General features: G+C 44.5%; 1 protein-coding gene across 3 annotated transcripts in view; it reads right to left on the bottom strand.

The window, feature by feature from the left end:
* LOC117356714 (squalene synthase-like) overlaps nt 1–24,993 on the bottom strand; it is an 80,512-nt gene that overhangs the window by 20,569 nt on the left and 34,950 nt on the right. For all 3 annotated transcript variants that reach the window (XM_033936314.1, XM_033936315.1, XM_033936312.1), the window contains exons 4-5: nt 16,726–16,854; nt 1,560–1,751 (exon numbers count right to left, since the gene is read on the bottom strand). In XM_033936314.1, coding sequence (XP_033792205.1) covers nt 1,560–1,751; nt 16,726–16,854 — 321 coding nt within the window. The remainder of the gene's footprint in view (nt 1–1,559; nt 1,752–16,725; nt 16,855–24,993) is intronic.

The raw sequence follows: 24,993 nt of genomic DNA, 5'->3' as shown, positions 1-24,993 counted from the left end.
AATCCACACTACAGTTTTGTAAAAGGGGGAGGGGTTAGTTTGTGATGACATATTCCATACTAGGCGAAGGTGTTTTCTGTGTTCTGTGTATTCGAAAGACATAGTTTTCTGTTAGGATTGATCTGTGCTGGTCTGGCTTGTTTAGTTTTACAATGGGTGTATTGATGCACTGCTCACTGCAATATGTAAGATGCTGCCTTTTCCTAGGTACTCATGTGCGACATGTGGCTTGTTACTAAAAATCATGTTTTTCGTACAGATGGGGGGGGGTACCAAAAAATGATGGGCCCCGGGTGTTACATATACTAGGTACACCACTGTATGTAAAGATACCAGAAAGCTGGCGAATCAAAAACTTTAAGTAAATTGTTATTCTTCTAAGTTTTGAGTATTTAACCCTCCCACAATCTCATGGGCACTCGTTTCAAGTTTATTGAGATTTTGATTTAAACGCAATATCAAATATTTTCAATGCATATAACAAAAATAAATTTGGGGAAATAAATAAAACCATTTGAACAATAAACATACAAACATATCCATAGATGATTAAAAATACATAAGGAGTACAAGGATAAACTACATTTGTTTAAAAATGCGTCCTCCGTGCCTGCTCATAAATTTGTGGAGTATGTAACTTGTCACTCGTGCATATTTTTTTTTGCACACACCTCATCAATCCTTAGAGGGAACATTGGACTGCATCCTGGGAAGTTGGTCCTGACTCAAAAAATACTGCACTATGTGCTGGAGGCAAAGAAATATTGATTAGTTCCAGGCTGCATGTCGTCTTATACCAGTGATGTCATTGGAAAACTTCAGTTTATTTGCCTCCATCTACTGGTAAGATGACATAACACACTACTCTGTACTAGCCTAACAGGAGAAAAAGCAAAAGGCAAATTTTTTAGGTATTTGCACCCCTCAGCTGACCTTTGTTTTATATAGTCTGGATCGATTTTTTTACTCCGTCAAAAATTACAAAGACTAGGGGCACTCAAAGTTACAGGGAAATACTTTTCATATCAATAGGAGGAAATATTTTTCACTCGGAGAATAGTTAGGAACGCGTTGCCAGAGGTTGTGGTAAAAGTGGTTAATGTAGCTGTTTTTAAGAAAGGTTTGGATAATTTCCTGGAGGAAAAGTTCATAGTATGTTATTGAGAAAGACGTGGGGAAAGCCATTGCTTGCCCTAGATCGGTAGCATAGAATATTGCTACTTTTGGGGATTTTGCCAGGTAGTAGTGATCTGGATTGGCCACTGTGAGAATGGGCTACAGGGCTAGATGGACCATTGGTCTGACCCAGTAAGGCTATTCTTATGTTCTTAACATTATGATCGTAAGGCAATAGAATTTTCAGTAGGCTTACAACATGAATTAATTTATATTGGGAACTGAATTTAGGTTAGAATTCTATCATTTTGAATCTATCTACTCTAGCTGTATTTGATTGATGATCCCAGAGTTTTATAGCTAGTGCTGACCCTGATTTGTTCTTTTATTGTAATGTAATTCTATAAGAAAAGTCTGTATCCATAAAAAATTAAGATACTAACCTCTCTGGGCCAGAACTCACGCCCCTCCAGCTGATCCTGTAGGTAATCACGAATAATGTTGGTTTTCTGCAGGAAAAGGCCCCATGAATTTATGAGCTCAGTGTTTTGCACAACTGTGGGATCTTCCTGCTCTGATGCAGAGACCAGAAGAGAAAATCCAATTCCCACTAATCCAGAAGCATAGTGGCCATACTGCAAGATCAAAGATAAAATATGACACTCTACTGTTGTTTCTAATCATATTACCGTAATAGATAATGCGACATCTACCTGTTTGCCTCTTTACAATGGTGAAAGATTAAATTTTCAGAGTGGATATCTATCATTCTGACCTACAAAAACGAAAATCCAAGGCTGTATTTCTGGTCCTGAGAAAACAAACAACTAGTTGTGAATATAAAAGAAGCCTATGATCTATATTTTTCCAGTAGAAATTTAGACATACGTTTACTGCTGTTATGCAATGCCTTAGCACTATCCTCAAACCAACTCAATTTGTCCACTGGTCACTTGAGAGGGTCCTTCTCAGGCCCCATCTGCACAATGCCTTTATATTGGCAACATTTCACTGACAAACTGGATTCCTACCAACTGTGCAAGCATCCTGCCCACAACTATCATCTAGTCTAGTGGTTTCTAGGGACAATTTATGACCTCCTGTTTGTTTGTTTGTCTGAGATCATAAATTTCTCAGATTTGAAACAAAAAATGCTGGAAATCACTGATCTATAAGACTTAGGGCTAATAAAGAAAAAAAAAGTAAATTGACGTATATACACTGAACTGCAAAACATTATAGTTAGGGTTACCAAACGTCTGGATTTCTCCAGACATGTCCTTTTCGAGGACATGTCTGGGGGTCCAGACGGCTTGCCGGGTTTTGAAAAAAAAACAAAACAAAAATTAAATTTAAAAAACTTCACCTCGAAATCATGTTGGGAAGGGGCATCCAAGCATGCACGGATGCAACATGGTGATGTCAGTACGTCACGTCCGCACATGTGTGGATGCTGTCTTGTGCGGGGCTGGGGAAGAACAGGGCATGATACAGGCAGAATGGGGCAGGCCTGGGGGCGTGGCCATGGGTCTGGATTTTCCTTTGGGCAAATCTGGTAATACTAATTATAGTCAACTACCAGGGAAAAGAAATAAGGATAATTCTGGTCTGGCAGGTTTAAGAGAAGCTGTTAGAGAGGTTAAATCCTGTTTGGAGATCACAGGTTACTTCATAATGTTTTGTGATGAGATCTTTAAGGGATCGAAGTTCCTCTAGCATTATTTTTTAAAGCAAACTTACCTGTACCAGTTATTCTCCAAGGACAGCAGGTTAATTATTCTCACACTAGTCATTAAGCCCGTTACATTAACGGGTGCAAGAATATGTCTATCTGTCTTTCTTTCTTTCTGTGTCTCTCCCTGCCCCTGTCTCTTTCTTCCTTTCTTTGTCTCTCTCCCTCCCACTGTCTGTCTTTCTTTCTGTCTGTCTCTCTCCCTGGCCCCCTTTGTTTGTCTGTGTTTCTTTCTTTCTGTCTCTCTCCCTGCCTGTAGTCTTTCTATGTGTCTGTTTTTCATTCTCGTGCGCTGCCTGCCTATCTTTCTGTCTCTCTCCTTGGCCCCCTTTTGTCTCCCCCCCCTATAGCAAACCAAGATTGCTCCCTGGCCCACTTTCCCTTTCCCCCCTCCCCCACTTCCCTGTGCAGCAACAGCAGCATTCCCCCTTCTCTGTGTAGCAGCAACGGCATTCCCCCTTCCCTGTACAGCAGCATTCCCCTGGCCCCCTTTCCCTATACCCCCTCCCCCACTTCTCTGTGCAGCAACAGCAGCATTCCCCCCTTCTATGTGTAGCAGCAACAGCATTCCCCCTTCCCTGTACAGCAGCATTCCCCCACACTTCCCTGTACAGCAGCAGCATTCCCTCCTTCCCTGTGCAGCAGCATTCCCCCCCCACTTCCCTGTGCAGCAGCAGCATTCCCCCCTTCCCTGTGCACCCACCCCTTGCCTGCTCCCCTTGTTCCCTTCCTTTTCCCTCCCCCTGTCCAGCAGCATTCCTTTCCTGCTCCCCCTGTCATATGCCCCACAGAAATCTACTTGCCTCACAGAAAAGCGCTGCACCGCACTGTTGCTGGCCTTGGTGTCTTCTCTACATTGTGGCCAACCCTAGCGGAAACAGGAAGTTGTGAGAGGGCGGGCCGCAGTGGAGAGAAGATGGTGAGGCCAGAGGCAACACAGCGCAGCGCTTTTCAGTTAAACGCTGTGAGCAGGCGAGAGGAAGGAGGAGGAAAAATAGATGCCGGCAGGGGGATTTAGAGGTCAGGGCGCTTGCGGCAAGCTGCTGTTCGGCGTTTGGAGGTCAGGGCACGTGCGGCATGCCGCCGCTTGTGCCTGAAGATTTTAAAAGCGATTCCAAGATCGGCTGCGTGTGAGTTTAAGGGCATAGCAACGGGCGTAGGGCTTCGGGTGGGGAAGACCTGGTCTGCTGATGCTGGCCTCCTCTCACTGGGTCCCTGCGCCATCTATGCGTGCCGTGCGTGAGGCCGCTGGTAATGTCAGATGGCTCGGCGTGGGCCCCGTGCAGCAGGAGCTGAAAGCAGTGCTGGGGGCTTGTGAGAGGAGCCACCGCTGTTGGTAGCCAAGGTAGGTGCTGGGAAGAAGGCTGGGGAATCGCGCATGCGCACTCCTGCAGCCACAGACCTACTGCTCACGGAACACGCAGATAGGAGTGCGCATGCGCGGCTAGCGTTTTATTATATAGGATGTGGATGACATCATCCAAGGAGTTCAGTGCCGAAACAGTGCCCAGCATACTTTCCTTTAAGACAGTGGTTTCAAACTCAAACCCTTTGAAGGCCACATTTTGGATTTGTAGGTACTTGGAGGACCTCAGAAAAAAAATAGTTACTATCTTATTAAAGAAATGACAATTTTGCAGGAGGTAAAACTCTTTATAGTTTATAAATCTTTCCTTTTGGCTAAGTCTTAATAATAATATTGTATTTTATAGCTGAAGACATATGATCAAGAAACTGTTTTATTTTACTTTTACGATTATGATAAACATACAGAGGGCCTCAAAATAGTATCTGATGTGCTGCATGTGGCTCCCGGGCCGTGAGTTTGAGACCAGTGCTTTAAGATCTTAAGGTAGTGCTCCCACTTTGCATGCGCAGGTGACTTACAGCCCAACTTGTGAATGAAGGACCAATAGTACTATAGCTAAAAAACAGTATTATACTGTAGCTTAAAAAAAAAAAACCAAAAAACAAATTCAACTCCAATAGGAGGTTGTGTGAGAATAACTAGCTAATGACCTCAGAGAATACCTGCTACTAATAAGTAAATTCACTTTCTCTGAGGACAAGCAGGCCATATTAATCTCATATGTGGGAATCCTTAGCTGCCAGGCTCACCAAAAACATGAGGATGACAGGGATTCGCAACAGCAAAGTCAAGTAGGTTAATTATCCTGAACTATATGTAAACAATACTGTTTGTGAAGGTGCAGCCTGGAGCAGAATAAAATGGGCCTAAGTGGGTGGAATTGGATTCTAGACACCAAAGAAATTCTGCAGGACTGTGACCAAACTATCTGTCGCATTAGGTGTTGTGCTCAAGACAGCAGTGGGATGTGAATGTGTGGACGAAGACCATATTGCAACTTTGCAAATCTCTTCAAAGGACGTTGATCTCAAGTGGGCTACTGACGCAGCTATAGCTCTTATATTCAGGGGTGGATTAAAGGGTAGGCCCAGTAGGCACATGCCTCGGGCCCGAAAACATCATGGGGGCCCCCAAGGACAGCCTTATGGGGGAGCAAACAGGGCAGCTGTCCTGGGCCTCACAGTTGCAGGGGGCCCCCAACTGCTAGATGAGGTGAGGGCAGCTTCCCTCCCTTCCACTCCCTCGCTGCCCTCTTGCCCGCTGCTAATAAGCAAACTGAATCCAGGCCATGGGGCTCTAACAGTGCACGTGCCGGCTTCCCTTCAGCTCCCTCCCCCTTATGATGTAACTTCCTGTTTTGGAGAAGAAGGGAAGCCGATGCGTGCAGTGTTGGAGCCCTGCGGCCTGGGTTCAGTTTGCTTACGGGACTTGTGTGCCTAGGGGCCATCAATGAATTAATCCTGCCCTGCTTATATTATTATGAGCTGTAACATGGCCCTTCAGAATCAGCTCAGCCTGGGCATAAGTGAAAGAGATGCAATCAATCAGCCAAACGGAAAGAGTGCATTTATTGATGGCTACCCTCATCCTGTTGAAATAAGCAAAAACTATAGGGCTTAGGCTGCTTCAGGTAAAAGGTTGTGTCCCGTGTGATTTCACCAGGATGGCCATGAGGTTTTGGGAAGAATGTTGGCAGGATGATTGACTGGTTAAGATGGAACTCTGACACTACCTTAGGAAGGAACTTAGGATGGGTACAAAGAACTACTCTGTTATCATGAAATTTGGTATATGATGGATTTGCTACTAGGGCCTAAAGCTCACTGACACTGTGAGCTGAAATGACCACCACCAAAAAAACAGGACCTTCCAGGTCAAGAACTTCAGGATGATAGGAATCCAGTGGGTAATGAATCCAGCTGGGTAATGATAGCGTTGAAGTCCCAGGATCCAGGAGAAGGTATGACAGGGGCTTTGTCAAAAGCAAACCTCCCATGAATCAAACTAAAGGCTGTCATATACAATAAACACTGATTGCACCGACGTGAACTCTTACTGAGACCAGACTCAAAGTGTAGAAGATATATATTCAGCAGATTTTGTGTATGGCAAGCAAGAGGATCTAGGGCCTTGTCCTCAGACGGCAAATCTCCTTAATTTGCTAACATCTCTTAGGAGTCATCAGCCAGGAAAAGAATCTAGGGGCTAGATGAATAGAACATGGTTGTTAAGACCATGTGGGTTGCTGTTGGCCAATTTTTTGACTAACTCTGAAACAGCAATTGATTGTTCCAAGAAGTGTGCATGCAAATTAGTTTGATCACAGATATGGTTTGGGGAAGCCCTAATGGTTGATTGGCAGCATCCTGCCACTCAGCTGTTGGGGCTTTTTTCTTTTAATGGCACAGATGTTGTGCATGTGTTGCACATGCACAGTATCTGCCTCATTTAAAAAAAAAAAAAAAAAAAGCTATGATGGCCCTCTCTGATGTTCCCCCTAACAAACCAAAGTGGAGGCAGGAGGGATGCCCACTCCCTCCTGCCACTCCCCCATTGTTTTGGCTAATCAGAGACTTCATTTAGCTCCTCCCTAAGGAAGTTCCTGATTGGGTCAAACATCTCAGGCCCCTCCCAAGCGAGGAGCCCGAGGTGCCTGAGCCAATCAGGACCTTAGGCCCCTCCCCATGCATCACATGCTGCACCGGGGAGAGGCCTAAGGCCTGCATTGCTGACAGTAGCCGGTGGAGGAGCAGGAGGGACTGAGCACCCCTCCTGCTCCTGTCTTAAAGGTAAGGGGTGGGGCTAGACTGCCAGGGGGGGGGTGGGGGTGATGGCATGAGGGAGTGGGCATCCCTCCTGATATTTTTTTTTGTTTGGGGAGGGAGGGGGCGCTTTGTCAGGGAGGGGGGAATCGCTGTCAGGAATAGTGTTGCCCGATTCAGGGAAAAAAAAATTGATTCGATTCAGCCTATTGAATCAATTTTTCGATTCGATTCGTTTTTCCTGTTCAGTTGGGTGTTTTGGTTTTTTTTTTTTTTTTTCAAACATTCTGGTGGGTTTATTTTATAGCCTCCACCAACTCCACCCCCTTTGCCCTCTCCCACCCACACTGGCGCTGTGGTGTAAACAAAACAAACAAACAAAAAGAGACATTTTTTTCTCTCTGTTAAATCCTAGCTCATGTTCGGGGTCTAATACCAGCTCTGGCAGGATACACATTTCAAATCTGACATATTGTAATCACAAGGATAGCACAAGAGTATGTGTGTGATATATCACGGTAAAAGATTGCTAACCATGCAGGATTATATGAGGAATTAGACAAGATAAAATGAACCTACTGAAATGATAATGTGATCTTACAAATGTGGGATAACCTCAAAGGTTAGGTTAGCCTTTAGAAAGTTAAACAACTAAAAAACTAAAAAATGTGCAAGATTGCATAACATCAAAAAGGGACACAAAAGTAAAAATAAATAAAGTAAAAAATAGAGATATGGTGTCATAAAAGTAAAAATTGGGTGAGGAAATGGTGACTCAAAAAAGTGGAGCACAAAAAGCTCTACTACAATCACAAATTGATAAAAGGAGGAGCCTCAAGCTCATATAACTAAAAAATAAAATGCCATGACATTAAAAAGTAATTATAGTATATATACAGTGTAGCATGGCTTAAAACAATAGTACTAATATAGAATAAAATAAAATCTTATAAAAATGTGGTGCAGAACAATAGGTTCCTGATGAGCTGTATGGAAAAATAAATAGTAATGAATACTAATATGTGAAAAGAGAATCAGTGAAAAGGGGCAAAAACAGGACAGCAAAAAAACTAAAAGTCCACGGAGGGACATGCAGAGATCAACCTGTGCGTATAATGTGATACAAGCACCAATGTGCTAGAGCGATCTGAGTGAAATGATGGGAAACCTAAATAAAAATGGTCTAAACCTAATCTGGCCACCAGGTAGCACAAAATCTGAGCGCAAGAAACACGATAATATAGGATACCGCCACAAGAGAGTAAAAGCATAAACGTGTGCACAGGAACTCAAGTGACAAGACGCTCCTAACAAATAGTATGAAGATACGTACTGACAACGGCAGATATGTGAAAGGAGGCAGGACGCAGCATGCACACAACAAGAGGCTAGAAAGATAATAAGGACCGTGCAGGAAATCCAACAATAAATATAAATGTAAAAAAAAAAAAAGTAGTGTTAGCACTGATATGCTAGAAACGATCCAAACAAGAGAAGATATAGATCGACTAAAAAGTGAATAAATAAATAGGACTTACCCAAATAGAACCGCAAAAGAGCACAAGATATGCAGTGTAAAAAGATGCCATAGGAAACAGAAAGCAAGGATATGCTAGGGGAATGGGATGTGGAGGCACATGATTGGAAGAGAACAATACTATGTGATGAGCTGTGTTTGAGAGTAAGGGGCTGTGCCAAAACTATCAGCCGGATTGTAGGCAGTGCAAAAGGAGGGGAGGGGACTGAGGCAAAATTACATGAGGGCACCGAATCGGGAGGCCGATTTTTTAAAAAAAAGAAATCAATTTGAATCGATTCACCCGAAGTGAATCGGTGAATCGATTCGAATCGGAAATCGGGCAGCACTAGTCAGGAGGCTTTATTTTCATTTTTTTTATTGGGTAGATATTTTGATATGTAATGTGCCATTAAAAAAAAAAAAAAAAACCCCAACAGGTTTGATCTGTCTGTAACCCGATGCAAAATAGCCAAGCAAATGTAAGTGAATCAATCGCTTGGCTATTTTGCATGGGGTTTTACTAATTTGCATGGCTGGATCGGAAAATGGGCGATCGAGAGGAAAAACACGGTGGGCCTTTTGTGAATCAGGTCAGATAGCAGTGATCATCGCTAAACCTGTGAAAACAGGTTTAGCGACGATCGCTGACTTTAGTGAATATGGGCCAACGTTATTCGAAGTTGTTAAATAGGGAGAGAGTGTGGCACACTGATTAAAGCAGTGTCCTTGATAAATGCCCCGGCTGGCTATTAGCCAACGCCTCAGACCATGTCATAACCTGTCTCACTTACCTTCAACGGCTTACTGCACCATGGCCAGCTCCTACCCCAGATGGGTCAATTTACAGATATAGTGGTGGAGATGGAACAGAGGGACAAATTGAAGGGGATGCAAGGTGGAGGAATATTGGACATAGTGATAGAGGGAAAGATGTGGCATGGTGCTGGAGAGGGGTGATAGAAGGAGAAATGGGCATGGGGTTGGTGGGCAGTGGTGAAAAATGCTGCACATGATTCAGGGGATGAAAGAGTGAGAAATGTTGGATGTGACAGTAAAGGGGTGAGAGAGATGCCTGGATCTCTCAAGACAGATGGACAGTGAAAGAGAGAGGGAGACATGTTGCCAATAGGGGTAGAGGAGCAAAGAAGAAAGTTGTACTCATGGAGGGACAGAGAGAGATGTTGGTTGGGGAAGGGAATGAGATCTGGAGGAGATGAAGCATGCAGGAGGCAGAAATAAATATTGAATGCACAGTCAGTGTAACCACAGACTCATGAAATCACCAGACAACAAAGGTAGGAAAAATGATTTTATTTTCAATTAAGTGATCAAAATGTGTGTTTTGAGAATTTATATCTGCTGTCTATATTTTGCACTATATTTGTCTATTTTATATAGTTATTACTGAGGTGACATTGCATATTTTAAAGTCATCTGCTTTGACCTCTTTGAAAAAAACCTGAATATAAACGATAAGGAAAAATTATGTTCTTACCTGTTAATTTTCTTTCCCTTAGACGCAGCAGATGAATCCAGAGACCAATGGGATAGCTCACATCTACCAGCAGGCGGAGATAGAGAAACTGATTGACAGGTGGTCCTATTGGCTGGCACTCCTCCTGTTTATCCAGTATAGCTCCTTGCCCAAGCATCCATAACCATCAATAGGCATAGCATGTAAAAAACTTCTTTCCCATAACAAATCTCAAAATGCAATAATACAGAAAACAATCTGCCATAATAACAAACTGCGAAAGTTATAAAAGAAAAAACCGAGAGACAATATCCAGAAAGGGTGGGGCTCTGGATTCATCTGCTGCGTCTAAGGGAAAGAAAATTAACAGGTAAGAACATAATTTTTCCTTCCCTAGCAACAGCAGTAGATGAATCCAGAGACCAATGGGATGTAGCAAAGCAATCCTCAATCTGGGTGGGAAGAAAACGCCGCCTCCGCAACAACCGAAGCACAAAACGCCCCTACCGCATGCACCCCCACATCCAAGCAGAAATGCGGAGAGAAAGCACTCTCGAAAGATCAATTAGCCACGAGACAAATCTCCTCCAAGGAAAAAACCTCTGGGCCGAGCCCAAGAAGTAGCATCGCTCCGGCGGAATGGTCATGAAGTTCTTTCGCCAACCGCTTCCCTGCCAGCAAGCAAGCATAAAGAATGTCCTCCTGGACCCATTGAGCGATGGAGGCTTCGGATGCCGCCATACGTTTGAGGCGTCCCTTGAAGAATACAAAAAGGAGATAAACAACTAAAAGTCGTTAGAAACCGAGCTCGCGGAGAACGCTACGTACATATCAAAAAATGCAGTGAATAAAAGAACTGCTCCCAATTTCTCCTCCCAGGAAGAAGGAAGGAAAAGCGAGCAAGACATAAAAGAAAGGATGACACCTCCCTAGAAAGAAATAGTGGTACCATCCGAACTGATACCCCATATTTCGGAAATCAGAAATAGGAATCCCCGTTAAACAAGGCCTGCAACATAGAAAACTGCAGAGCTGAAGCCATAGCCACAAGAAACCCCATGTTCAACAGCACAGCCCTTTAGAGTCCCAAAAGACAAGGATGAAATGAAGCCTTCGGTAAACTGAGAAGAAGTACGTGAAGATTGTACTCCAAACCGGGCTTTCTAAGAGGCGCATGAATATACCGCACTCCGTTTAGGAACTGAACTACATGAAGCTGAGAAGTAAGCGAAGAGCAATATACCTAACCCTTGTAACAAGCCAAGAATGGCACTAGAAGCTGAAGGGAATTGAACGCTAAGCCCTTGGCAATACACTTGTGCCAAAAAGGAACTCTGGAGTGGTTCAAACGTTAAGAAGCATCCAAGAAAGGAAAAACCTCCAAAAGGAAGCAGAAGCCACAGGAGAAGACGTCCGTAGCACCTGGATAAGAGAAGAAACAACCTGCTTCGCATAATCTTACACGTCAGCCAAGATTTTTCAAAAAACTAGGTCGTAATACTAAAGTAGTACAAGTATCCATGTTGATCGGACCCTAGGCGAGCAAAGCCGGAGATACCAGGAAACTTCTTAGTCCGGCTGTCGAAAGACTCATCAAATCCGCATAGTAAGGATGGTGCCGCCAATCCAGAGATTCTACAAATACTGTGCCCGGAAAGCGAGCTCGAGATGGCAAATCCAAGCCATCATCAGCCAGCGGAAAACACTGAAAAAGAGAAGGCAGAGGCGAGAAAGGAGCCATGCAGCTACCCCCTCTAACTCCCACTCCCTGGGCCCGCCGAAGAAGCTAGGAAGCTTAGAATTGAGAGACGAGGCCATGAGATCTAGGTCAAGGAGATCTCACGTCCATAAAAAGAGCTAGAACGTTTGAGCCACAAATCTCAATATCCAGGATGCAGAAGATTACACTATTACTAACATGCACACTTTCCAGAGCGTACACAGCGCTGTACACTGTAACATACAAGAAATGGGCCATGCTCAGATTCCGCGGAGAGAAAGTCTATCCAAACTCTTATCCTGATCCATAAAAGGATCTGCCAACAGAAGACGGAGATGAGAGTCCACCAACTTCACCTGCCAACTGAGTACAACACCTACTGCACAAGCTGTAGAGAAATACCCCCATCCTAATACTGACCAAAAGGACCCTCAGTGGCAATCCGGAAGAATGATCTGAAGCTCCAGAAAGGTAGCCTGACCCTGCTCAAGAGTAGAAGAATGAACAAGTACTGAGTCGCCTCTGAACACCAGACTCCTGGAGCTGAGGACGGAAGCCACCAAGCCCCCCAACCCAACAGCCCGGGATGGTCGGTGGTCATGAGCTAGTCCAGCAAAGACCAAGGCATGCCTTGAAAAGAGAAATCGCGCTGAGCCACCAAATCATACAGAGCGGTGCAGGAGGAGCATACCAAATAATTGGAGCCCTGAGATACCGGGAACCACCGGAACAAAAGCAACTGCTGTAGCGTAAGAAGGGGAAAGCAAGCCGAAGTTCCCAGTGGAGTCAGCAATATGGATCCCAGAAACTGTACAGAATCCCATACTCTTGGTTATGGTAAGCGAAGAAGAATACCAATCTGAGACCGAGACCCCACGCCCAAGTCTCTGGAAAGAAATACATGTCTCTCCTATATGAATAAAAACATTACCCCGATATACCTATAAATAGTACAGGAGAAAAGAGCGCTGTGCAAATTCGAAGATGCACATGTAAAGAACTGAGGAAAAGATACCACCCTTTTCGTGTCAGTCAAATGGCCCGACTGGAAGTCGTCCGAATCAAGCAGGCAGTCAAGAAGAAATTAGATGAATCGCTTGGTAGCGCCAAAACGGTACCACCGCCCACATCACCTAAAACATTCATGAAGCCTTGGGTAGGCGAAATGGCATGTGCCAAAACCGAAAGCGCTGCTCCAAGAGAGGCAGGCAAACCAAGTGCCGATTCGGAGTCCATAGAGAAAATGTAAATATACTCCCAGGTTGTCTGCAGAAATGCAGAACGGGATCCAGCCTGCCCAATGGCCCCCGTCTCGGGCACCATGCAGTAAGTGGAACAACGTCCCTTAGTTCCCGAAGAACTACAAGAACTGTCCTGAGGACCAGTAACACTGAAAAGGGAAACACAAAACATAGAGACTCCAAGAACGAACTGGAAACCTGAGGAGGATGCAAAGATGCAAGCAGCCTGAAAAATCTTCACAGCCCCCTGACCTGACATTATAGCGTCTTCTCCCTCATGAGAAAGCCTGAAGAGTCATTGGAAGAAGTGAAGATCCCCTCAGAATGAAGTGCAGAAGGTCAGGGAATGGCAGGATGAGACTGTAGGATCTGCAAGAAGATTCTCCTAGGAAAAATCAAGTTTCACAATGTAAAGAGGAAAATACTGGAACCATGAAAAAGTACTAACCCCATGCAACATGAGCGAAATACTTATATCCTTTAAAGTGAATACGTACTAGACTCAATCAAGATGCTGCTTCTACCGCCCCATGGAAAACAACAGCATCCTTACAGGTATCAGACAAAGCTCACATCGTTAATGAGAGCTTCAGGGATGAGGCTAACAGCCATATAGCGCGTGATCCTCCGCGGGTTTGATAGAATAGGTAACTGGCTCCTGATTAAAAGGAGCTGTACAGCCCTTCCTTCTGGTCGGGGGGCCCGTCTAGCATGTGCCATGAGAAAATGGTGACAGGAGAAACCAGCGTGATAAGCATGGAAATCTGAAGTCCAGGCCCCCTCAGAAATAGAGAAAGAGAGTCCTGGCCGCAGGAAGATGCGCAGTGTCATTATGCCCATAGAGACAGCCCGAACTTGGAAACTATTTGCACTACCTTTAGGCATATATATCCTGTGCCACTACTAGACACATGCAGCTCAGCACAGAGGCCCAAATAAGGACAGTTACCAACAGACAAAGGCTCAATCTGCAGGGACCCCAAGAGAGACAATGAGATACCTGTGTGAAATACAGGGCACTATCTTACTGCTGATCTCACCATACCGTGAGTTGCCGTATGTCGCCCCAGTCCGGAGACAAACCGAGACTGGGTGACCTAGCACAGGTCAGAGTCTCTCTGGTAAACCCCTTGAGTGCTAACCCCAGAGTCCGATTAAACAAGCAGCTTCCTTCAAGGGAGTACAGCAGGAACACAGACATAGACATATAAATCTGCCCAAGCTTATCCCAAAGTTGGTGAAACACATACAACTTGTCTGAACCGGAAAAGAGAGAAGCCCTGGCATACCCTGACCAAAGTCAGCTGGAAACAAACTCAGCTGGAAACCGGAACGCTGCAGCTCTCCCGCCATTGCCGGAGACTCAAGCGCACGCTTGATTCTCGCTGACACGTGGTCGCTGCATCAACGCTCCTAGAAACATAGCCGGATTCGAGCCCTGCAAAATTTACCCTGCCGCGGCTTGCATAGAAAGAAAATCAGACTCGGGGAATAACCAGAAGAACGGCCCACAGTGCCGGAAAAAACATGTCCCATCTCATGCACGCTGCTATAAACCGGCACCTGCACAATCAGCTGCACATGGCCGTGACAAACACCGATGAAAGAGAGCCTCAGAATAAACAGGACTACTGCTGCACTGAAACCCAACAATGAGAACAAGTACAAGCATGAAATCGCATCGCTATTGCTGCGCTGTAACCAACAAGGAAACCAAGCGCGTGCATGCAAAGGGCGGGAAGTCCCGGCTCCCTCCACGGATTTCTAGTCATAAAACTTAGCCTCAATAAAATATCCATACCTTAAATGTATGATGACCGAACCCACAGTACTAAGACTCCCAAACAGAACCTGAAGTTCAAACAACTGTGAAAGCCAGACATACTCACAAGCTTGTTGTTAGGGCCGGTTGAAGCCAGTTTGCAGCAAAAGCATGACAGAATGTAGCAACTGTGGTCTCTTTTTTTTTTTTTTTTTTTTTTAAGAGAAGGGAAAGAAGAAAAAAATTGAGACCCAGTCAGACCCTCTAGCAATGGAGGGAAGGTGAGGCAGGGACCTGGGGGGCCCAGGTGTAACCCCTAAAGCCGGCACCGTTCAGCCGGACACCCCTGTCTCACTGAAGAGAAAATCTCAACAGGAGAAATAGCATTGCCAGCTCACTGAAGAGAAATCTGAGGAGAAATAGAATGGCAATCTCACTGAAGAGAAACCTCAACAGGAGTAACAGAATGGCAGTCTCACTGAAGAGAAACCTCAACAGGAGAAAATAAAGTTCCAGTCACAACCAGAATTCAGGAGCTAGTTGAATAGCGACCTTTTCCTGCTGGGAGATAGAGAATACTGGATAAACAGGAGGAGTGCCAGCCAATAGGACCACCTGTTAATCAGTTTCTCTATCTCCGCCTGCTGGTAGATGTGAGCTATCCCATTGGTCTCTGGATTCATCTGCTGCTGTTGCTAGGGAATTAAGATTTTTTTCTGCGTACCGTGCGCTTTGTGTTTTTTTAATTTAGTGGTAACCATTATGTATTAATAAGATTATATTGTGTGTATATGAAAAATGGATAGAAGAAATTGCATTACAATTAGTACTATTACTATGTGGGTGGGATCTGGGGCAAAGCTTGGGTGGGGGGTACTCTGTTGATATTTGTCAGACTTAGGAGGTACTTGGCTTGAAAAAATTGAGAAACACTGTTCTACACAACTCATGATTAGAGGTACATAATCCACTGGTTCAAGACATACGCCATTTGTACTAGAAAATAGGATGGTTTTTTCTCAAGTTTGAAGCAGCTTTTTTAAATTTAAATCTTTCATTTGGTATTGTTGCATTTTATCTTCTTTTCATTCCCTTTAGGTTTAACTTTTGCATATGACCAGATAGACATCTTATAGACAGAACAAAGAAATGGGATGGTGCATCCTGGACATTATGGAAAAACAGTGGCACATGTACAGAAGCCCACCTGGGTAAGTTAAGAACAATTAATGATTGTAGGTTTCATTTTTAACCTTTTCCTATCGTAATAAATTTTACATTACACTGGTTCCAATCATAATTATTTTAGTAAAGTTTTGTATTATTCACCGTTATCATTTACGGCTATTGTAAACATAATGTAAATAAATCATAAGTCTGTAAATTCAAATATTTTGTGTTCCTGGCTCTTTATTAGTCCATACAGACTGTTTATCCACGATGGCAACGACAATTTTGGAATGTCCCGTCATCCGGGACACAAGATAGGAAAAGGTTAAGGTTACTGTCAGAATATTTTATCATGAATTTTAAATTTAATGTTTTTCAACTTATTGTTTATGGTTAAGTGGTCAGGCCCTTGTCAGTTTTTAGATTTAGTGGGGTTTTGTCTATGTTGTCCTCAATTGTTTTATTATTGGATATGCATATTTTCTTTATTCATCACTGGGTTGAGTGGCTATCAAGTGGATAAAGAAAGCACAAAATTAATGTGATTAAAAGGATCAACTGGTATATTCTAAGCACAGGTCAAACTGCTACAAAACCCCACACTATGTATTAAAAATTAACTAAATCCTATAAATTTGGTATGCATTCTAAAACAATTTCAGATAAATCAATTCAGTCTATAACAAACTGAAAAGTATATTTCCCTAAATTCTAAGTGTTTTCTTCACCCCAGAACTGAAGCTACAAAATTCAGGTTTCTGTCATCGCACTAATCTGTGCAATTTCCTGAGCATATCAAGGCCTATTACCATTCCCATTTCTATCCCCATTAATCAGTACTTGCTTGCTATTAGTCTTACCTTGTCCCACTCTTGCAAGGTTTCCATCTTCTTTTCCAAAAACTCAGCCATTCCTACGCCTATCTTGTAGCACATATCAGTAATGACATCCTGATATTTCTTTGCAAGTTTCCGAAACTCCAGGGAAATCTAAGGTGGAAGAGTGCAGAAGAATGAAACAGCTGCAGTGAATCATACCAGTTTCAATACAAAATCTTTTAGTAAGAACATAAGTCATTTGGAGTTAGACCAAGGTCCATCAAACCCAGCATCCTATCTCCAACAGGAACCAGTTCAAGTCACAACTACCTGGTGAACGCAACAAGTGGGGAAAGCATGAGGAACACACAAATTCTTTCCAACTGCAATGGATGTACTTTTTTGGTGCTATTGGATATAGGGGTATGTGTTTCTGTATACTTGTATGTGTGTATTGAGTTTGGGAATCATACGGGATATGTAGGTTGGGGGGGACTGTTATTTTGCCCCTCACCCCAACCCAACAGATAATTTCTCAACCATTTTCATATAAAAAAAAATTGTTAGAGGATCTTGAGAGACTGGGGAACTGGGCATCAAAATGGCAGTTGACGTTTAATATGAGCAAGTACATTTGGTAAAGGAAAAACTGTTTTACCTAATAATTTTATTTCCTTAAGTCACAACAGATGAATTCAGAGTTGAGTGGGTTATGACCATCCACAGCAGGCAGAGAACATAAAACTGAGCTCTGTTCTATATAAAATGGTAAACTTCTTTGCAAGCCAGTATTCCTCTTAAAGCAGGACAAACAAGAACAAAACGACAGAACTCCCTTCTCACAGTTCCAGAAAATAAGGCTCACAGGAGCCAAATCACAGTAGTCAGAAAAACCAGCCCCTATGGAAAAAAAAGAGAAAAAAGGCAAACAAATCAAACAAAGGGTGGATTTATCTGCTGTGACAAATGGAAATAAAATTATCAGGTAAGACATCATTTTTCCTTCCTTATCATCATCAGCAGATGAATCCAGAGACAAGTGGGATGTAGCAAAGTAGTCCTTAGTAGGATGTGACAGAGAACCGAATGCTGAGGAGAATGACACACCAAGTGAACCAGTCTGCAGCAGCCTCCACAAGGAACCAACTGATTGGTGATGGTGCTACTGGGTCCCCAAGAAGCAATAAAGGAAGAAAGGCCGACTGCCTCAAGGGTAGACAATCAAAAATGAAGAACTGGTCCACCCAATGCCTGGAGCTAAACTGATAAGACAAGCCCACTATGTTGTGAGCTCAAACAATTGAACCTGGACTGCCAGAGGACCTGGAGGACAGATGGAAGAGCTCTCCTTGATGTGAGTCATGTGCAGCTGCCAAAAAAACCTACTTGGACCAGCCAAAGGGCACTATATTCCACGTGTAGAAACTGAGCTGGGCAGCACACTACTGGATATTCCAGGAAGATGATGCATATGCCAGGCCAGACACCACACTTAAAGGCCAAGAATTGAGCCTTGCTAGCCGCACTCTACAGTCAGACAAGAAGCAGCTGTGTCAAAGAGCCACAAATGGCAAAGAACACGACAACTAGTCACAGTTATGCTCTGCAATGAAGCAGAACTCATCTGGACCTGCAGCAATAGTGCAACTCCAAACCTCACAGCAGAGGGATTAGGCATCTAAATATTGAGCCATGCTGTACCTCCACAGGTAGAGACATGGCTAACATTCAGAGATTTTGCAATAACACAATCTATATATTCCACAAGGGTCCTCAATTAACACTATAACTCAAATGGTAGCATAACTTCACCACCATTAGAATACCCTTATGCATTCAACACTTTAAGCCAGGTTTCAAGGATCCTCAGCGGCACCACTTGGAGCTCAATAACATTTCATTGCTCCAAGCTTTATGTGTCTACTCGTCATCGGGTCCTGTTATTATATTTAATATTCAAATGCTATTCTTCACTCTTGCATTTTTAGGATTTTTATATTTTTAATCAATATTTAAAAGCTGTTACTTAGCTTTTTCGTGTGGTCTCTGGCAAGGGGAATGTCATACCGACATGTTTCGCTGTAAATAGCTTTATCAAGGAAATCCCCTACGAAAACAGCAAAAGTTACATTAATAGAAATGCACCCTTCTATTGCTCTCCAAGTAATCCACATCCCTTAATAAGTCACCCAGACAGCATAACATCTTACCCCAATAGTAAACCGCCAGAACATAAGACCACTCAGTCCTCAGAGATGGCGGTGGCATCTTCTGCAAACATTATATTCAGCCGAACCCGGGAGCACTGTACTCACGTGAATATGTGGCAACAGCGTCACGGGACCGAAAGCCGGTTTTAAGGTGGTACTACTACTTCAATTCAATTTTAAATTCTAAATCAATTACAGGTCTTACCAAAGCCCTCTGCCCAGAACGACAGGTTAAATCAAAGTGCCCCACTCTAATTCTCCATTCAACCCGTGAGGTATTACAGTATTTAAGTGGTAAATCCACCGTTGTTCTTTGTAATTCAGCATTTCTTCACTATTTCTTCCCTCCCTACCCACTTCCAGACTCTCTATTACCCGCCACTGAATCTGATCCATATTGTGTTGCTTGCTTAGGAAATGATCAACCATAGGAGCTTGAACGTTTTTGGTTTTAAAACGCGATTTGTGCTCGTTCAGTCTGATATGTATAGGACGTGAAGTCCGGCCCACATATACCAGACTGCACGGACAAATAATTATATAGACCACTTTACAGGACTGGCAGTTTGTGTCATGAAAAGATTTTATAATTTTACCAGATTGGGGATCCATCCAAGTGGGTCCCGTGATAGTGGTGGAACACCACTGGCAGTGTCCACATTCATTATGATTTCCAATCTTAAATTCTCTATAATTACCCAGCTTTTGCTGGATCAAGGTCTGTCCAATCGTTTTACCCTTTTTGAAGGCAAACATAGGGATTTCATCTAACACTTGGTGAGTCTGTAATATATGCCAATACTTTTTGATCAAAAAAATAAGTTCCTTAGCTGCTATTGAATATGGGAGAACACAGATTAGTTTATCAGTGCTATCATCATGATGTTGTTCAGCCAAGAGAAGATCCCTATTGGCATATTTTGCCCTAGTAAAAGCCTGTTTTATAGCTCTCAAAGGGTAACCCCTATCTTTTAAATATTGATTAAAAATATAAAAATCCTAAAAAATGCAAGAGTGAAGAATAGCATTTGAATATTAAATATAATAACAGGACCCGATGACGAGTAGACACATAAAGCTTGGAGAAATGAAATGTTATTGAGCTCCAAGTGGTGCCGCTGAGGATCCTTGAAACCTGGCTTAAAGTGTTGAATGCATAAGGGTATTATAACATTCAGAGATGGCACCATGATGAACAGCTAAGCAGAACTGCCCAGAGGAGCCACCACAGTATACTGCCAGGAACCGTTGTGCTCAATATCCAGAGACGGAGCCATGATGCAGTCAGGTAGGGTGCATGCACAACCAGAGACAGACCTATGCCACAGCCCCACACTGTATCTCCAGCAACAGAAGCAAGCTGCACAGTTAGGTGGAAAAGTGTTCCACATCTAGAGATAGAGGCATGCTACACAGTCAAGAAGTCTCATGCTTTACCTCCAGGAATGGGACCCACTACAGAGCCAGGCAAAGTCGCGCTCTTTATCCAGAGATGGAGGCACGCTACACAGCCAGGTGAAGCTGTGCTCTATATTCAGAAGAGGCAGTAGGGTACACAGCCAGGTGAAGTCACACCCTAAATCCAGAGATGGAAGCATGCCAAATAGTCAAGTGAAGCCTCGCTCTTCATCCAGAGATGGAAGCATGCCACACAGCTAGGAGGAACCATGCTCCATATCTAAAGAAGACACCATGGCATCCAGCTAAGCAGCGCCTAGACATGCTCACCATGCAAAGGCAGAGTGGAGCTATACTGCCAGGAAAAACAGTACCATATAGCAAAGGAGGAGCAGTACTATACATACAAATGCAGACACGATTTATGTACAGGAAAGGTACCATGCTGCATCACCCATTGCAGAGCACTCAAGATAAATCCGCTCTGTACCAGAAGAAGGAAATCTCATCCCAGCCAAACCAGAAGTAGTGTTGTAATGACCTCATCAGAGACGAGGATGCATCACACACATAATCAGAGTAGCCTCCACAAACAGCAAAGAGTTCAGATTACCAGAGACAAAGTCACCCTGCAACTCAGGAATGGAGTACTGAGGGAATATGGAATGCACTCCACAACATAGGTGGGGCCAGGATGAATGGCCAGAGAAAAATAAGGTATCCCTACAGAGAGACAGTGTCAGTAGAGAAAAGAACTGTACCAGCAATTGCGAAGGTAAGCCATACACAACCTGAAGTGTTTCCATCAAAGGAAATGGGGTTGCATCTCCAAAAGAGAGAAATGGTCACTGACCATCAGAAGCGCTCTACTGCCACAGAGAGAGCTATACTGCCTCTACAGCATAGAGCTGCATGCCTTAGCCCTACACGGAGCCACATAACCCCCACCAGAGGAAGACACCAATCAGACAGAGATGGAGCCAAACTCCCCACACAATGAGGGAATACTGCAATACAGCCTGAAAATATCCAAACTAGGACAGAGCCACCAGAAAGCAATTCGGTGACCAGCCTAAATCTGAGACTGGAGGATGGCAGCAGAGAAAGATCTCAAAACCATCTCTAGATACTGGGACACGCTGCCCAAGCAGACTCCATGACAGAAGAGTGCTGCCCAATCAACAGGGCAAGTGGAATGCTGCTGGTAGAAATCCCCCTGAGACATGAGAGAACTGTCAGAGCAGCCATAAGGTCCTGAAAGAACCACCTGAGCCTGGGTCACATCCTAGGCAGTGCTATCAGAATAGCCCCTAACACCATCAGAACCCCCAAAGGCCATGGAGATGCTCCCCAGCGCAGCCCCCAAGACCAGAACTAGGGTCAACCTTAGGGTTCAGCACCCATGAAAAGGATCCAGCAGACATAAGAGACAATACACTGAAACCCACTGCCCAATGGGTAGCAGCAGCCAAAAGACAATGTACAAAATGGATGGAAATGTCATAATGCAATCATATCTAGAGTATTGTGTTGAAGCCTGGCCACCTTAATTCCCAAAAGGGAAACAGGTTCAGGAAGAGCACTCAGGACAATAAAGAATGAATTCACCCCTCCCTATGGGGAAAGACAAAACAAGCTATGGCTCAACTCAGAAAAGAGCTGGCCAAAGAAAGATATCAAGTTTTAAGTTATTCCCCCTTATTTCCTATTTGATTTACACATCCAGAGAGGGTGGGTGGGTAGGAGAGAGGGGGGTAATATATATTTTGTTGTATTAATTGATCACAGGAAAGTACTGTTTATGATTTAATTGTATGTATGTAATAATGTATTTTCTTTTCATTTTTGAATGGGGGGGAATGTTTTGTAGTATTTTTTTTGATTGGTTATATAAGTATTGCTGTGAAGTCAATTGTATATATATTCTATTGCACTGTTTTGCGAATGGAAAATTAATAACAATTTATTAAAAATAAATAAATATTCTTTATACCGCCCTAGGGTGTGCCTTCAGAGCGGTTTACAAACATAAAAATCATAGTAGGATTGAAGTAAAGGCTGCTTTGTTTACCTCATTGGAATGACTACAAGACGGCATTGTATGTTCCAAAAACAGACAATATTTGTTTATTGTTAGCATAAAAACTGACAGCAGCAAAGGTATAGCAGAAAAATATATTGTCAGTTCAGAATATGCAATGGAGAGAAGAACTTGCACCCATATGCTTAGCAGGGGGCTAGCAGTTCCCCGTAGCATAAGTAAGTGAATCTCTCTGGCCCTATCTGTGATGCACGTGTTTTTTATACAGAGAAAATCTTTCTTTGTTCCAAAAATTACATCCCCAAATTCTGGTCATGTGACTCCCTATTGGTACAAAAAATGTATACCTAACTATTCCTCCTCTCAGTCCATGACTCTCTCACTCCCCCCCCCCCCCCACGAGAGGAGCCCGAGCAGTCCAGAAACAGAGAATTCTTCATGAACTTTCTTCCTCCAGATCTGAGATCCTTATCACTTTGCAGATGCTAATTCTGTGCATCTTCAGGATGGCGTCCTTGTATGCTGAAAGCTGGCAAAGGTGACCTTTCAACAATCCAGCTGCTTGATTCCCATAACTCGGTTCAGAGACAGGGAGCAAATGTTTTGGTACCAAGTTCTCTCATCTCGATACACCCACATCATCCTGCAGGGATCCTTGCTCGTTATAAATGTTTTATGGCTTTCCAGGGTGCCTGGCATATGAAGTCAGACAGCACTGAGAACAGTTCAGCAGAACCTTGGAGAAATATCCTCCCAGCAGGGAATGGAGACAGAAACTTTGCAGCAGAGGTCAGCTGGGTTAGCATTGCAAAGGATACATGTGTTCACAGACAGCAAGATACAGGCTGGGCCTGGCTATGGGAAAAGATAGGCCCAAAGGCCCTGATTCTACAAAGTGTGTCCCGATTTTAGGCAGCTGTAGGCGTCCTACAGATGTCTAATCAGCCAATCGGGATGCACGTTTAAAAAAAAAAATGCTCCCCAGGCAGGCCGCCTATATTGAAGGTGCCTCCGGGAGCCTAGGGATTAGGTGCCTCCGGGAGCCTAGGGATTAGACGCCTAAGCTCGTCTAAGGACCTTAGGCTGGCCTTAGGCGAACCTAGGCGGCCCTACACGTCTCCCTAGTAGAGGAAGAGACGCTTACAATGTAGGCCAACAAAATGCTGGTCTACATTATAAGTAGACGCGGCCGCTATACTTATTGCGGCAAGGGATCTCTCTGCTGCTATAAGTATAGCGGGCCGCGGCCGCCTGTCCAATCGCTGGCAGGAGGGTGCCCAAACCCTCCTGCCAGAAGATGCACCCTCCTCCTCCGGTGCTAACAGCCCCCAAACCTCCACCCCACCAAACTAACCTTTTCTTGTGGCCAGACGGGTCTTGCCCGTCCAGCCGGCAGGCCCGCCTCGTCGAAATGAGGCGGGCCCGCCCCTTCCTGGCCCATCCCGCCGAAGCCTAAGTCCTGATTGGCCCAGGCTCTAGAAGCCTGGACCAATCAGGCCTTAGGGCGGGTCCGCCCATCCCCACTTAATCTAAGGCCTGATTGGCCCAGGCTCTAGGCTTCTTGAGCCTGGGCCAATCAGGCCTTAGGCTTCGGCGGGATGGGCCAGGAAGGGGTGGGCCCGCCTCATTTCGACGAGGCGGGCCTGCCGGCTGGGCAGGCAAGACCCGTCTGGCCACAAGAAAAGGTTAGTTTGGTGGGGCGGAGGTTTGGGGGCTGTTAGCGTCATGGGGGGGGAGGGTGCATCTTCGGGCAGGAGGGATTGGGCACCCTCCTGCCAGCGATCGATATTGTCGGGGGGGGGGCATCTTCTGGCAGGAGGGTTTGGGCACCCTCCTGCCAGATCGGTAGTGTCGGGGTGGGAGGGCGATCGGTAATGTCGGGGGGGGAGGGGGTCGGTAGTGTCAGGGGGGGCGGTCGGTAGTGTCGGGGGAGGCGGACGGTAGTGTCGGGGGGGAGCATCTTTCGGCATGAGGTTTTGGGCACCCTCCTGCCTGCAATCGAACAGGGGGTCGCGGCCCGCTATACTTATAGCGGCAGAGATATCCTTTGCCGCGATAAGTGTAGCGGGCCGTGTCTAATCTAACCCAATTCTCTAACCAGCGTCTGTAACATGGACGCCGGTTACAGAATCGGGGTTTAGTGTAGGCCCGATTCTGAATAGGACACCTCTCCCGGGCGTCCTATACAGAATCAGGGCCAAAATGTCTGTAGTGTCCATCATACACAAGTGAGGCCAGTATGTCCAGTTTATTCATCTGAATGTCCAGGTTATCCATCTCAGGATAGAGGCATAAGAGAGGGTAAGAAGGAGGAAAGGGGAAAAGTGGGAGAGAAAAAATTCCATTATGTATAGAACAGTGGTTTGTGTGGGGGGGAAAACAGTGTTGAGGAGGGGCAAAGATTGCTGGAGTCAGTGTGGAGTTGAGCAAGGTTCTATGAGGGGAAGGAAATGGGCGTGGGAGGAGTTTGTGTGTTGCAGAATGAGTCTAAAGAGAGGTTTTTTTAAGAGTGTCTCTACACTCAGAGTGAGAGGATAGAGAGCAAATTTCTAGAGGTCGTGAGTTCCAGAGTGTGGGGCCTATCACATTGAAAATTTTGGAACAAATATTGTCGTAGCAGATGTGGAACAGTGAAGGCACGTGTAGCAAGCTAGCATGGGA

This window comes from Geotrypetes seraphini, chromosome 3 (genome assembly GCF_902459505.1).
Source record: "Geotrypetes seraphini chromosome 3, aGeoSer1.1, whole genome shotgun sequence".
NCBI classification, from domain to species: Eukaryota; Metazoa; Chordata; class Amphibia; order Gymnophiona; family Dermophiidae; genus Geotrypetes; species Geotrypetes seraphini.
Note: the sequence above shows the minus strand (reverse complement) of the source record. Positions and strands in the feature narration are given on the sequence as shown.